At 37.6% G+C, this 12,965-nt stretch overlaps 2 protein-coding genes across 6 annotated transcripts in view; both read right to left on the bottom strand.

Annotated features, from left to right (window-relative positions):
- The window catches only part of arhgap18 (Rho GTPase activating protein 18), a 30,115-nt gene extending 22,196 nt beyond the window's left edge, over nucleotides 1–7,919 (bottom strand). The window contains exons 1-9 of one of the 4 annotated variants that reach the window (XM_074685020.1): nucleotides 7,658–7,919; nucleotides 6,377–6,494; nucleotides 6,199–6,288; nucleotides 5,884–6,086; nucleotides 4,787–4,906; nucleotides 4,452–4,649; nucleotides 4,116–4,225; nucleotides 3,830–3,924; nucleotides 2,722–2,852 (exon numbers count right to left, since the gene is read on the bottom strand). In XM_074685020.1, the coding sequence (XP_074541121.1) occupies nucleotides 3,852–3,924; nucleotides 4,116–4,225; nucleotides 4,452–4,649; nucleotides 4,787–4,906; nucleotides 5,884–6,086; nucleotides 6,199–6,288; nucleotides 6,377–6,494; nucleotides 7,658–7,726 (981 nt within the window). In that variant the 5' untranslated portion in view covers nucleotides 7,727–7,919 and the 3' untranslated portion in view covers nucleotides 2,722–2,852; nucleotides 3,830–3,851. Of the gene's footprint in view, nucleotides 1–691; nucleotides 1,099–2,721; nucleotides 2,853–3,434; nucleotides 3,665–3,829; nucleotides 3,925–4,115; nucleotides 4,226–4,451; nucleotides 4,650–4,786; nucleotides 4,907–5,883; nucleotides 6,087–6,198; nucleotides 6,289–6,376; nucleotides 6,495–7,657 lie in introns of those variants that run through there. The other 3 variants (XM_074685021.1, XM_074685017.1, XM_074685016.1) reach the window with 3 other exon arrangements.
- Nucleotides 7,920–8,767: 848 nt separating this feature from the next.
- Nucleotides 8,768–12,965, bottom strand: part of tmem244 (transmembrane protein 244) — a 110,928-nt gene continuing 106,730 nt past the window's right edge. The window contains exons 3-7 of one of the 2 annotated variants that reach the window (XM_074685601.1): nucleotides 11,383–11,468; nucleotides 11,169–11,245; nucleotides 10,076–10,201; nucleotides 9,699–9,743; nucleotides 8,768–9,503 (exon numbers count right to left, since the gene is read on the bottom strand). In XM_074685601.1, coding sequence (XP_074541702.1) covers nucleotides 9,406–9,503; nucleotides 9,699–9,743; nucleotides 10,076–10,201; nucleotides 11,169–11,245; nucleotides 11,383–11,468 — 432 coding nt within the window. In that variant the 3' untranslated portion in view covers nucleotides 8,768–9,405. The remainder of the gene's footprint in view (nucleotides 9,504–9,698; nucleotides 9,744–10,075; nucleotides 10,202–11,168; nucleotides 11,246–11,382; nucleotides 11,469–12,965) is intronic. The other variant, XM_074685602.1, reaches the window with a different exon arrangement.

Genomic DNA, 12,965 nt, shown 5'->3' on the forward strand with positions numbered 1-12,965 from the left:
CACATAATGCTTTGCAAACTACCTTTTTTAATTAAAACTGGCAAAGCAGAGCAATTCTATGTTCTTCTTTTTTATTTCATTAGGTATTTTGACAAAATTTTCTCCTGGATTCTTGTTTTAATTGGACAAAATATGTAGAGAAAAAGGGTGGGGGTTGAATGCAGCAAAGGGTTGTGTCTGAACTACTTAGTTTATAAATCCTCTAAAAGCTGCCTGGAAATATAAATCTAGTAACAACATTACAAGACCAATTATTTTATATTGACAATGATCAGTAAGAGTTATAAGGTTTTCTTTAGAGCTGCTGTGGTTTTCTAGTGGTAAAATCTGAGTGAATTGACCAAAGTCACGGTAACAGCTGATTATGAATATGCTTCAAGGAAAAATAAAGCATATATAGCCTCAGGCCTCCGCATGAAACATGTAGAGCTTGTGTGGGTGAAATGATTCAGACTCTACTTTGAAGTCGGTTAACTGCTGGGCCACACCATATTTATGCTGCAGTTAACTACTACAGCTCAGGAAAGGTTGAAGGTTTCTTTTAGTTTCAGTATTCTGAAGAATAAACAAAGTTACAGGCTTTAAAACGAGGAATAACGCTTCCACAGTGACCTTTGTTCCCTCGCATAAACAGAAACCTTTAGCCGTTGCTGCCCTCATTTAAAGTGATAACAACATTGATAAGTCCCACCTGTTCAGGTTGGGCTCGTGCTCCTGCGCTGATGGACAGCTCGAGGAACACGGGCCAGTTTTCGGCAACAGTTCGGCGTTGCTGTGGTAACCCGTTAAAACCACTCCCTGTGACTGCTGCTGCTGCTGCCGACTCATGTTTCTGCTCCGGTTCTTCTTTCTTCTTCTTCAGCTGACATCCAACCACTCGCTGTTTTATCCTAAATACCCTTTCTACCTACGCCATAAATCCATCGCGTTAACTTCCATTATTACCGCCGACTCATTCTGACATCAACTCCTCTCCCGTCCGGCCCCTCTTCTCTCTTTTCTCCTCAACTTTGTGTGTCCGTTCGTGCGCTAACGTGACTGTGAGCGTGTGTGTGAACTGGAGCGGGAGGCACGGCAGCCGGAGAGGGGCTGGACCGGACCGTGTATCCGACACTGGGCTGGGATTGGCTGGAGTTTTATCACAAGGCAAAGTTTCAAAGGTGATAGCACCCCCTTCTGCTCGGAGAGGGTACCGACTACTTCCTGAAACAAAGGGTCAATGGAGGCTACAGAGGGGACAATTCTTGGGGTTGTTCAGGGTTTTTCCACAAATTGTCATTGGTCTGATGTACTATAATGATATAAAACAATAAAATAACAACAATCGGCGCACCACTACCTGATGCTAACATGACTGGACTTATATCATTATTCCATCCATAACACCATTTCACCTCTTTTTTCTCCATTCTTATTGACGTTATTCTCTTTAACTTGCATTCAGTATTTGGAAAATTGTGAATATTATAAACTCCTTGATTTTTAGTTATCTCTTATTATTGTATTGCATTTCGCACTTTGTTTATTTCTCTTATTTAAGCATCTGTGACAAAATCCTCCAATGGTAGATCAATAAAAGGATCTTTCCTCTTCTATTAGTAAAACAACAACAACAACAACAACAACAACAACAACAACAATAACATTAATATTATAATAATAATAATAATAACGAGTGTAAGGTACTATCTTTTAAACATTTTTGGCATGCTGAGATGAATATAAGGCCCTGACACTAAGCCACTTTAACTGCCTTCATGGTTAGTTAAGGAACTTGTCAAGTTTTTGGACAGTCATCACAAACACACAGCCAAACATACAAGGTTACAAAGTAATCTCCCTGACTGTCCGGGTCAATCCGAATAATCATGGACTACATAAGGTCAGACTGAAGGTAAGAAAAACACATGCCTCGAAAGGAATAATCTATGGGCCAGAACCACACTATCATTGGATCTAACTAGTTCATCTAATCTGACTAAAAGGAACTCGTCTTTTTTTTTTTTTTTTTTTTTTTTACTGTTGTTCAATCCACATATCAGCATCTGGCTTTTAAAGTAAAAACATCGACCAGAGTATTGAAGATAAAAAAAGCTGTTTACTTGCTGCATTGAGTGTAAAATACAGTTTATGGTCAGAGATGCTAACACTGGCTACTTTCTTGATGTAAAGCTTGTATTCTCACATTTTAGGATCATGTTAAAAGGCGCTCAAAGTGGATCTTGGCACAACTGCTTAATTTGCATTTGGCTTTTTAAAAGTTTCTCTTGTTAGAGACATGTTCCTTGTAGGTAGGCAGTGCTATAAAGAATATCATAAACCTCAGCTAGGGAATAAAAAAAAGATGAAAACTATTAATTTCACTTTATTTGTACAATCTATGAAATTGCCTACAGGTCAAAGCACTGGTAAGTGTTGGAGGCCAGTCATCCAGGTCAAAATATACCAGACCTAAAAACCAAGATCAATTAAGTTTCTTTTTTCTTAAACATTATTTAGATGTAAATTAAATCCAAACATCCCAACCAACAAATGCCTTGCTGCAACCGACAAGTAAGTGTTGCTGCCATGAGGCTGAACAGATGCCCAAAACGAAGCAGACACACAGTATTCAAACAGCAGTGTACTTGTTAGAGGAGCAGCCACACACAAAGACATGAGGAGGGTTGAGGAGGGATCAGTATCAGCGTACACAGATCCTGTCTCACTCTGGTTCCTCACCTGAGATGAAGGTAGTAGACGAGCCTGGAGACCATTGTGTCTGTCTGTGCCTCCGTCCAGCTAAGCGGTCTTTAACAGAGCACGACCTGCTGGCCATGTGCTGCCGAGAGATGCTGCTTTTAACACACACACTGTGGAAAGTGGATTAGCCAAAGAGGTCAATCAGATTCTGCGGCTCCTCCATCTGCACCTCCCCACATCTGATCCTCTGTTATCTTACCCCCACAACCCCTCACAGTGCCGCACTTACGCTATTATCACCCTCCGCACTCTTTGATCTGATGCACAATGTCAAGTATCTCCTCCACAAAAGTCACTAATGTATGTTCTGATGCAGGCAGTATTATACCAAAGTAGTTGATTTACAGAGAATTTACACCTTCTAGTTATCCAATTATAATGTTAAACATTCTTGAGATTGTATATGAAGTTTTTTCAGTTACAACTTTAATACTTCATATTTTTGCTTTCTTACATGACCTTTTAGGAGATCATCTTGCTGTTTGAAGGAGCTGAGTTATTTAGCAAGTACGCCCCCTGGTGATGTAAAGTATGAACTAACTACAAATTTCACGTTGAAAAAAACTTTGCAAAGATGCAAATCTAATTAACTTATTGAAAAATCAGTATTGATTTATAAAGAAATAGGAAACTTAACACAGAATATGGGAATTTAAAAGAGTCATCTGTAAAAGGCCCAAAGACAAAATATCTCAGAAAAGTGCAATTTTATTTTAAACACCACAAACGTAACGTGTCCTCTGTAAATGCTCAACATGCAAATCTACAGAGCATCTTCATTTGCCCAAAACATCACTGCTTACCAAAAGCTTTGAATGATCCTAAAGACATCATTATAATTGTAGACAATAAATCTTAGAACATTTCCTTATAACTAGGCAAACAAAAAGTTGAACTTTTAGAGAATCACTCTTAGCTCCATCTGTAAAACACAAACATTTCTTGATTTAGGTCAATGTCTTTCCAAAATAAAGACATAAAAAGGTAAAACAGCCTATTTAGTAATTGGATGGGCAAAGTTAAAACTCAAACAAGCAGGAAGCTCATAAGATTAAAGCCAACAGCAGAAGTGGACAGCATGTCATACCTTTCTACTCATCTTTACAGCTTTACTTGCTCCGTAAGTGTCTGCACATCTTGGAGTACAAGTCCTTTTGTTTGTCCAAGCTGTCTTTATAGCACCTGAAACAGGACAACCATCAATATACAAGCGTGACCAACGAGAGACAATATGACCAACAAGAGACAATCTGGCCTATGGGGGCTCTGCCAATTTAGATTAAGATCTGCGAAGACAAATTTAAAAACAAGTGCGTCGTACTATCTTAACCTGTTCTAAGCTTCTCAAACGTTTGGAAAATAAAGTGACTTACATTGCCACCCTTCTCAGCAGGTTGTTGATATCACTGTCAAAGGGTCTCTTTGCTTGTGCAGCTATGAGGCAATCCTGCGCTTTCTCGTACTCATGCAGCTCCAGATACGCCTGACGGGATGGAGATTACATCATTTCAAATAATGGACTAATTGTTCTCAGGAGCATGAACAATTACCAATATGCTGCACTCAGAATGGGAGGGACAAGCTGACCATAGCCCCCTAGTGGTTCACAGGGTGTAGATACTGAACCAAAATTAACCTCATTTACCTTCCTGCTCTTAAAAGACCTGGATTTTGAACTGATGATCTGTAGAGCAGAAGAGTAATCTCACCTGTCCGCAGCGGAAAAGAGCCTTTGTGCTGTTGGAGTCAATCTCCAAGGCTTTGTTGCTGTATTTCAGGGCTTTCTGTGGCCTTTCCAAGTGGAGCTCAGTGAGAGAAAGGTTCAGATAGAGAGGTAGTAAAGCCTTCTTGATCTTCTCTGTCTCTGGGTCAGTCTGCGCATCTCTGTTCCCTAGCAGCGTCATTCCCTGTTTGTGCAGAAACCTTGTAATGAGCACTTCCTCCCCTTCACCAAATTTCTCATTGACAGTACCATCGTACCTCATCAGTTAAAAAATCATAACCAGAACAAAAAAAATGGCACTGTATGTGTCTGATTGTTTACCTGTTTGTAGCGATCTTTGGCGTTGTCATAGCGGCTCTGCTTAAAGAAGCGGTTGCCAAAGCTGCGCACTGTGTTGACAACTTCCAGAAGAGTGGACAGAGGCACCATGTTCTGCTCCTCCTGATGGAAGAGGGGATAAGAAAGGATGGGAAATTATCAAAAAGAAAACAAAGTGCAAAACAACTAAGGATGCACGATATTATTGGCACAATAAAAGCTTAAAAGCAACAAAAGCTTAAAAACACGTTTATCGGTATCGGCAGATATGAAAATTTCTGCCGATATGCACAGCCGATAAGGTGCTATTCAGTTAGGATTATTATTATTTTCCATCTGAAAAATAAGCTCCTTAAATAAAATGTAGCACTTCATTTATTTGCACTGCAGAGCTCTGTGTCTGTCACCAGGTTGTTACAGTAGCTCTAAAATAATCAAATGCAACTTGGTTATGTTTAAAAATGCATTGTACATTTAAAGTTCATGTGATCTAAAGAAATTATTTTTCTGTATTTCAATACCGAATGTCTTGAGTTTGAAAAAATAATACATTTCTTATTTATGGTAAAATCAAATGTTTTTTGTCTTGTTTTATGTGTTTCTTAAACAAATAAGACCGTCACAATAAGAGTAACATATAAATTCCAGTACAGGATAGACTTAGCTTTCTTTACAGTGAAAAAAACAAACAAACTTGTGATTATCGGTATTGGTATCGGCCAAAAGAGGTTTCGATATATCGGCATATCGGATATCGGCAAAAATCCAATATTGTGCATCCCTAAAAACAACCACTACACACATGAACTCAGTCACAGACATTTTGCATGTTTGAATTTTCTTGAATCTCTATATTTTAAATTTTTAGACAAGTTTTGAGGGAATATGGAAATATTTTCTACAACAACACTTTTTCAAAAGCTCTTTGAACCTCTCAATCAAAAGAAAGGCCTTAAAAAGTTAAAATACTGAACCGGCTATAAATTCTGTACATTCTCACAAGCATAGATGGGGAATATATTTTAATACATCTCCCAACATTTTCATACAGCTGTCATGTGGGAAAGCAATGTTGACTGAGATAACAACAGAGAACTTACTGGACTCATCCCAATGAAGTCGTCCACTTGTCCTGAGTCGAGGAAATCAAGGATATGTACCTCATACAGAACTGTGGCCGAAGAGGGAATAAAAGGGGGGCAACCCATGTCCCCATATGCATACTGTGGCTGGAAGAGGAAACGAGAGAATTCCCCTTTCCTCATAGTCAACAAACCCAGCTCCAGTCCAGCCAGCGTCAAGTCTGTTTGAACGATCAGTTCAGTTATCCAAAGACTCTTGGTTTCAGCAAAAGTGAATAGATCTCTAAAGGCCTAAATACTTAAAGACATAATAATCAAAAGTGGATCACAGACCTCTCCCAAGCTTCATCATTGGGGGGTGCTTGTAGCGTGTGGTAGTTTCAAAAGGTTGGTCAGAGTACTCCAGGAAACCAGAGTAATGGACTGTTGGAGAAAGACAACTAGAACAAATCACACTGACAAATAAAAGTTAAGCCAGAAGCTCTCAAACTCAGACTGCATTTAAACATACTCAGTACTGAGGCATTTTGGGGGACAGGCGGGCCCTCTCCAGGATGGACTACTTCCTTTAGGATCCCACCATCTCCCATTACATCTTCCATCTGCTGGCGAAGCCAATCAAATGGACCCTTGGCATTAGGGAGAGAGAGAAAAGCTTGAAAACATTCACAAAGATGAAACTGCATGTCCAGGAGGAGGCAAGTTTTAGATTAAAAAAACTTGCAAAGCATAACACTGTGCCTTTCATTTGTCAAAGATAGATTTCATAATTCCCTAAACCATGAAGTTGATACAGTAGACAGCATGTTGACTGCCATTCAATTACACTCATGCTGCAATTTGGTTTATTTAATTTGTATACTTACAAGGTAAAAATTACATGAGAACTGATTTGACTATTTGTAAATGCTTTCATTTTCTCAAAGCCTGGGGTTCAATGTTATCATGAAGCAAAACAAACAATGCAAATTACATGTCTACCTTTACCCGTTGCAAGGTACAAACATGCCATGGCCTCAGTATAATATAGTTTAGTACTAAAAATCCCATAAATTGATCAGTAGTAACATTCAGATCACTGACAGGTGAAGTGAAAATCAGGGATGGGTGTCTTTCATATCTGAAACGATACGGTATGGATGCCCAATTCCCGGCAAACGGTACCAATTCTTTTGTACTTATGTATTTGTTAATGTGGTAATAAATATCAATCTGTTCAATAATAAAATCTCAAAGTTTTTCAACTTACAATATTTATTTCTCGATATATAAACTTGAAAAGCTGTGTTCATATTCACCACTCCCTCACACTCACAAGGATGCGTTCAGGTACCCAGACATGGTACCGTTTGATGTAACATGAATCGGTATTCGGTGCAATATTCGGTCGGTACCTTTAAAAGTACCCAATTCCCTGGTGATTTTTTTTTATTTGTGTCTTTACAAATGAGTTACTAGTACTTAATCCAATGAAAAGGTTCTGGTAGAATTTTTTCTTTACTCCACAGTGCAGCTATTTGTGACCTATACAGTCTATGATTGTGACAGAGGGGGACTTCATGTTGTAGCAGCTCTGTACACTTTCAGCATACAGTACAACGCACTTATTAGCTTAAAAAGCGATAGACTTTTACTAATCGATATAAAACATTAACGGTTTACATCAATTCCGTATCATCGCGTTTTTTTCCACTATGTAGATGTTTTTTTCGTAACGCAATGAAATGGTGGCGCCAACCTTACTTAGCTTAATTAGCACAGCCAACTTTCCAGACACTTCAACACAACTTACCGGAGCACTCCGCCGCTCATCGGCGTCCAGTAACCGCCTGATACTGTGAACCAATCCGTTCCCTGACATTTCGTCCAGTACGTTGCAGATATATTTCCAGTCTGTGAATTCTGTGCTTTTTGAATGTTTCTATTTTCGTTTTACCGCTCAACTTCGGGTCACTCAAATAGAGGTGGCATTGGAGAGCACATGAGACTCAACTGTGAGTGACTAAATGTGCTCCAGATTACTGACTGCACCTGAACGCATTATCATAGTCCGACAAAATGTTATGTTCAAGGAGATCGCTATTCCCTTTATCTATATATAAGTTTATTATGGCTAGCATGCATATATTGAGTAATGTCAGGTCAAAGGACTGACTGTCAAGCTGGTCAGTTCAGAGTCATGTCAGGCACTGTCACAACCCTTTATGAGAGCGTCCAACAGTATAGTTTAATTAGACATTTTGTCACAAATGCACAGGTCAATTACCTGATTCATTAAAATTCCAATTCATTAAAAAGACATTACTCCATCTTTTTTTTTTTTTTTTTACATTCTTTAACATCATGGATGTTAAGACTTTGTCCACCTAAGAAAGAAAGAAACACTGAAGAGAAGTGTTTTAAAATAAAGATTAGAAAATACTACTATATTCCTTAAGTTGAACATTCCCTACATGTAAAAAATTTAAATTTTACAAAAAAAAAAAAAAAAAAAAAAAAAAAGATATCTCTGGTGTAAATGTAAGTTTGTAGAATGACCCTTTGTAAGGCAATGTCAATGGTAGCTGGACTGGTCACTTTTCCTCTCTTTGACCAAATCATAGCCTTTTGCACAATTTCTACATGGAGGACCTCTTTACAGTTCAGCATGTATTCATACACTGATAGCCACCCAGATCTCCCTTAAAGAAAAAAAAAATCTCAATGGGACCAAATTAAAATGCCTTGGAATAATTGCAGGTCTAGTGTCTTGCTCAAAACACTTCATTATGGAGTCTCCCAGATGATTGACCAACCTGTTTGTAATTCTATATGTCTCTTATGAAGATGAAGCTATCATTTCACCAAAGTACCACTCACACACAAACTTGTCAGTATGCACAAAAAAACAAAACAATGTTGCTCAAAATATTTAATGTAGGTACAGTTTAGCTAGTTTATACAGCAAGGGATAAAGACATCATGGATTTGTCTTGTCTCTTTTTACTGCCTGAACATGAAAACAGAAAAGTCCATTCATTCAGAAAAAGCTCTTGTCCTATTTTCAACAGGTAGTGACTCTCAATCAAAAAACTACACACTACACTACACAACACAATAAATGTCAAATGTTAACATCTCAAATATAACAGCTTGACGATACCCATTTTTAATTTCTTTTAACTAGGTGATATTTAACACTTGTAAATGCATAATTTGTAACAGAGCAGGTTATACTTTTTAAAATGTCTTTCTAACAGTGTGAGGTTTTTAAAGAAACAATACAAAACTTTATTTAAACTGTACAGATTTACAAAACAACAGTGATTCATAGACAAATGTGGAACATCTTTACAAAGAGAGATCTGACTAACCTTATAAATAAAGTTATCCAGCAGAGAAAGTGCTGATTATGCTTTCTATGCAGAAAATATGTGCTGTTCATGTGTGTGCTATGACTGCTTAAGCTAATACACCTAGCAGCAGAATCTTTAAAAGTGAATCCTCTGGTTTTATGAGATTAAACCATAAGCCTGTTAGAAGCTTTCCTTATTGTGTTTGTTAGAAGTTTTGTAGGTCAGTAGGATAGACAAAGTTGCTTCTAAAGAGTTTGTATGCCAGGAGCTGTCCTCCAAATATCATCATCACAAGGCCTGAAGCTGCATGGAGACAAATAAAACAATAAAGATAGAAAAAAAAGATCAGTTGAAGGGAAGTTTGGGGTGGGATAAGGGATGAATAGAATGTGTTTTTAGTTGAAAAATAAATGACTTTGGATAGTTAAGACCACAAGAGAAGTACACCATAAAGTTAGCATGTTAAAAAGTAAGCATGATGGTAAGTAAATATCTCACCCAGAGCAATCCACCATTGTTCAGCCGAAGGGAAATCTGACATCACTGCAAAAAGAACATGAAAAAAGGAAAAGGGAGGGGGGGGGACAAAAAATGAGAGTTACATGTAGTTATTCATTTAAAATAATTAAGTTTAAAGCTTTTTTTTACTCTTTACTGTTAAATAACTTATTTGCATCAGAAATAGAAGCTTTTTTCTCCTCATTTTTTTTAAAGTGTCTTAAATGCAAGTAGCTGTGCAAGTGTGCATAGACATCTTTTACCTGCAGCCACAACATCCAGTTACATAACCAGGCCACAAATCCCATCAGCTCTTCCGCTCTATTGATCTACTTTGTGTCTCTCTGTTTGTGTTAGTGAGTGTTGTATGTGTTTACCTGCTACAGTCATGCCAACATGCAGCAGTGTGACAGTGATAGCGTAATCCCAAACCCACTCCTCTACGATCCAGGCGAACACCAGCCCACCCAAAAAGTAGGTGACTTCTGTAGAGATCACACCAACTGGTGGAGAGGGGAATGAACACAACACACTGACACTGCAGCTTCTTTTCAGTCAAACCTCATATCTCATCACCCAACTTGTTTACTCAGCACTGGACTGTGTTAGAAAATGATTCTGATTGACCAATAACTTTAATCTATTGTTTATTATGAATAGCAAGACCTACACAATGAGCTCACACCTCATATGATATTAATCTGTAGAAATAAATCCAGCACATTTCTATTTCACCCTCACTGTTGATAATATGGCATCAGTAAAAACATGGAGGTTATTCTTTGTGAGGAATGTAAAGAATAAGGCAGATGAAAACAAAATGAAAATGTTGAGAATACCTCTTATTGTCGCACTTAATCAGGATTCTATTGTTGTTGTCAGTTTCTGACTGACTGTCCATGTTTTATCAGGCTATATGAGAGTCTGACATGTTCTGTTTTCATTTACTTTATTTTTTTTCTATCAAACATGGGTTAATAGTTTCTTTCTTCTTACAATGCTTGTTTTTTTCCTCTTACTTTCTGTTTATAGTGCCTTAGGTGATGGCATGGTAAAAGTAGTTTTGAAAACTTTCTGAAGTCAAAGATTTTTGGAAAATTAACTTGACTTTTTGAATTAAAAGTGGTCATGGTTAAGCAACATGAGTTTCATGTGTATTTTCTGTATAAGAAGAAACCTATTTAACAAATTTGTACTACTTGAAAGAGAGTGTAAGCAATGTCTTTGCGTTTCCCATGGAGACGCTATAGAGATTTAAGGTTTGTACCAGTGCCTCATACCTTATAAACTGGCCACATATTTTAAATAAAAATTTGCAAGTTATTCAAAACTGTCACATAAGTTGAACAAAGATAAAAAACCCAAATTTCAAAAACTGAAATAGCCGTTTGACAGAATATACCCTAAAATTGTTTGTCTGTCTACAACCAGGAAAAAAAAAAGTGCCGTTAACATTTAACCAACACTCACCCAGGTATTTGGGGTTCTGCCATGATGGTTGTGCTGTATAGTCAAATGGAGTCAACAAGCTGTTGATCTCATGAACCCTGAGGACACACCAGAGGATAATAAAGATGTGCAAAAACGGAAAAATAATTTGTCAAATTTAGTCTTTATCAATTCTGTTTTAACCAAAAGGTGTCTGTCTGACTTAACTCCATGCAAATGCAGAAGATGTGTGTACCTGAGCAGTCCGATGCACAGACTGACCACGATGTAGTACAGAGAGTAGAAGCACACCATGCACATCAACAGATTCTGCAAGACAACCTGGAGGAAGAAGGAAGAAGAGTGAGGTGGCACAGACCATACATATCTTCCTGGTAGCACTGTAACATGGTTATTTAATTTTTTCCTCATTAGACTGATTGGAGAAGGCTGAAATAAGAACCATCTGCAATGTTTAACACAGAAATCAATAATGGATATGAGAGCCATTAATCAATGAGTGCATAGGACTATAAGCACCAGGAGGAAACATAAACCTTTCAATATGTCATGAAGACATGAGGAGTCGCATGGAGACATTTTCTGGAAAGTGTCATCATTATTTGATGTCTTGTGTGTGTCCCAAAGCAAACAGAAAATCCCTGCTCCCCTCCTCCACTTTCTCCTCTCCTTCATGACCCAGAAAAGTGGAGCTGATGACGATAAAGCAGCAGATTCCTTCTTGCTAAAGTCTCTATTCATATATGATTAACTGCAGCACTTACAGGAACTAGGTTACAGGACACTCTCTGAAGAGGAATGAAAGCTCTCCCCACAGCTGACATTTTGACTTGTCAAATACACAGGTAACAAATTACATTAATAATGGGCTTAGGTGTTCCTGTGCCAGAGCTCTGCACGTTCACTCAGCGGACACTTAAATGAAGGAGAGTGCTCATTAATCAAAAATACATCTATGCTGTCCCTGTTGAGACAAGTTTAACGTCTGCTGTGAAACCAAAGACAAGGTAAAATACCACTTTGAATGTACCATTTATTCAAAGAAATAATTATTTCATTGATATTAAATCAATGCACTGTTTTTGGGATAGAGGCTACAAGGGCTGCAATTTACAAAGATCTCAAAGAGTACAATTTTTTTTATTTGAATAGTGATAACTACATGAGTCAAAAGAATCCAAAGAAATCAAGACAGAAACTGAATTGAAAGCGCTTTAAAGCACTTTCAAAAAAGTAGCCATTACTCATTTTTTGTGAGTAGGAACAAGAGAATCTTCTGAGCTAAACTAGCAAGCACTTAGTATAAATAATGGTAGGTCATCAAAACTCATTCTTAATTATAAGATCAACCAAGATTGTATTGTTTTTCTCTATTTATTTATTTAAATAGTCAAGCATTTGTGGATGTCTGGTTTATGACTGTCTATAAGTGTTTGGAACTGATCAGTGAATGCTAGCATGCTAATCAGCACACCAAGAGCAGTGCATGTTGAAGACATTTTTGAAGTTAAAAGCAAAATGTAGAACTGTTTTAAGAGGAAAAATTCTTGTAAACACACAATATGGCATAAATTAGCATGTTTATAGACTGAAGTTAGCATTGAGCTTAAATACAGGTGTGCTAAACAGTCTCTCAGTGCAGTTAGCATGATCTAATCACACTGCTAATGGCTTAAATACATAATTTACTGAGACCATAGCACATTTAGAAGATTGTCTGTTTCATTGTTGTTTGTGGGAATACACTGCATCATGTTGGATTCACTGCCTTAGTTTTTTGACTACCTCATGGATTATTTCTTAATTTCTCTGCATGAA

The sequence above is a fragment of the Halichoeres trimaculatus genome, unplaced genomic scaffold, assembly GCF_033239565.1.
Source record: "Halichoeres trimaculatus isolate MK-OKI-2021-1 unplaced genomic scaffold, fHalTri1.1 fHalTri1_scaffold_13, whole genome shotgun sequence".
Classification (NCBI taxonomy): Eukaryota; Metazoa; Chordata; class Actinopteri; order Labriformes; family Labridae; genus Halichoeres; species Halichoeres trimaculatus.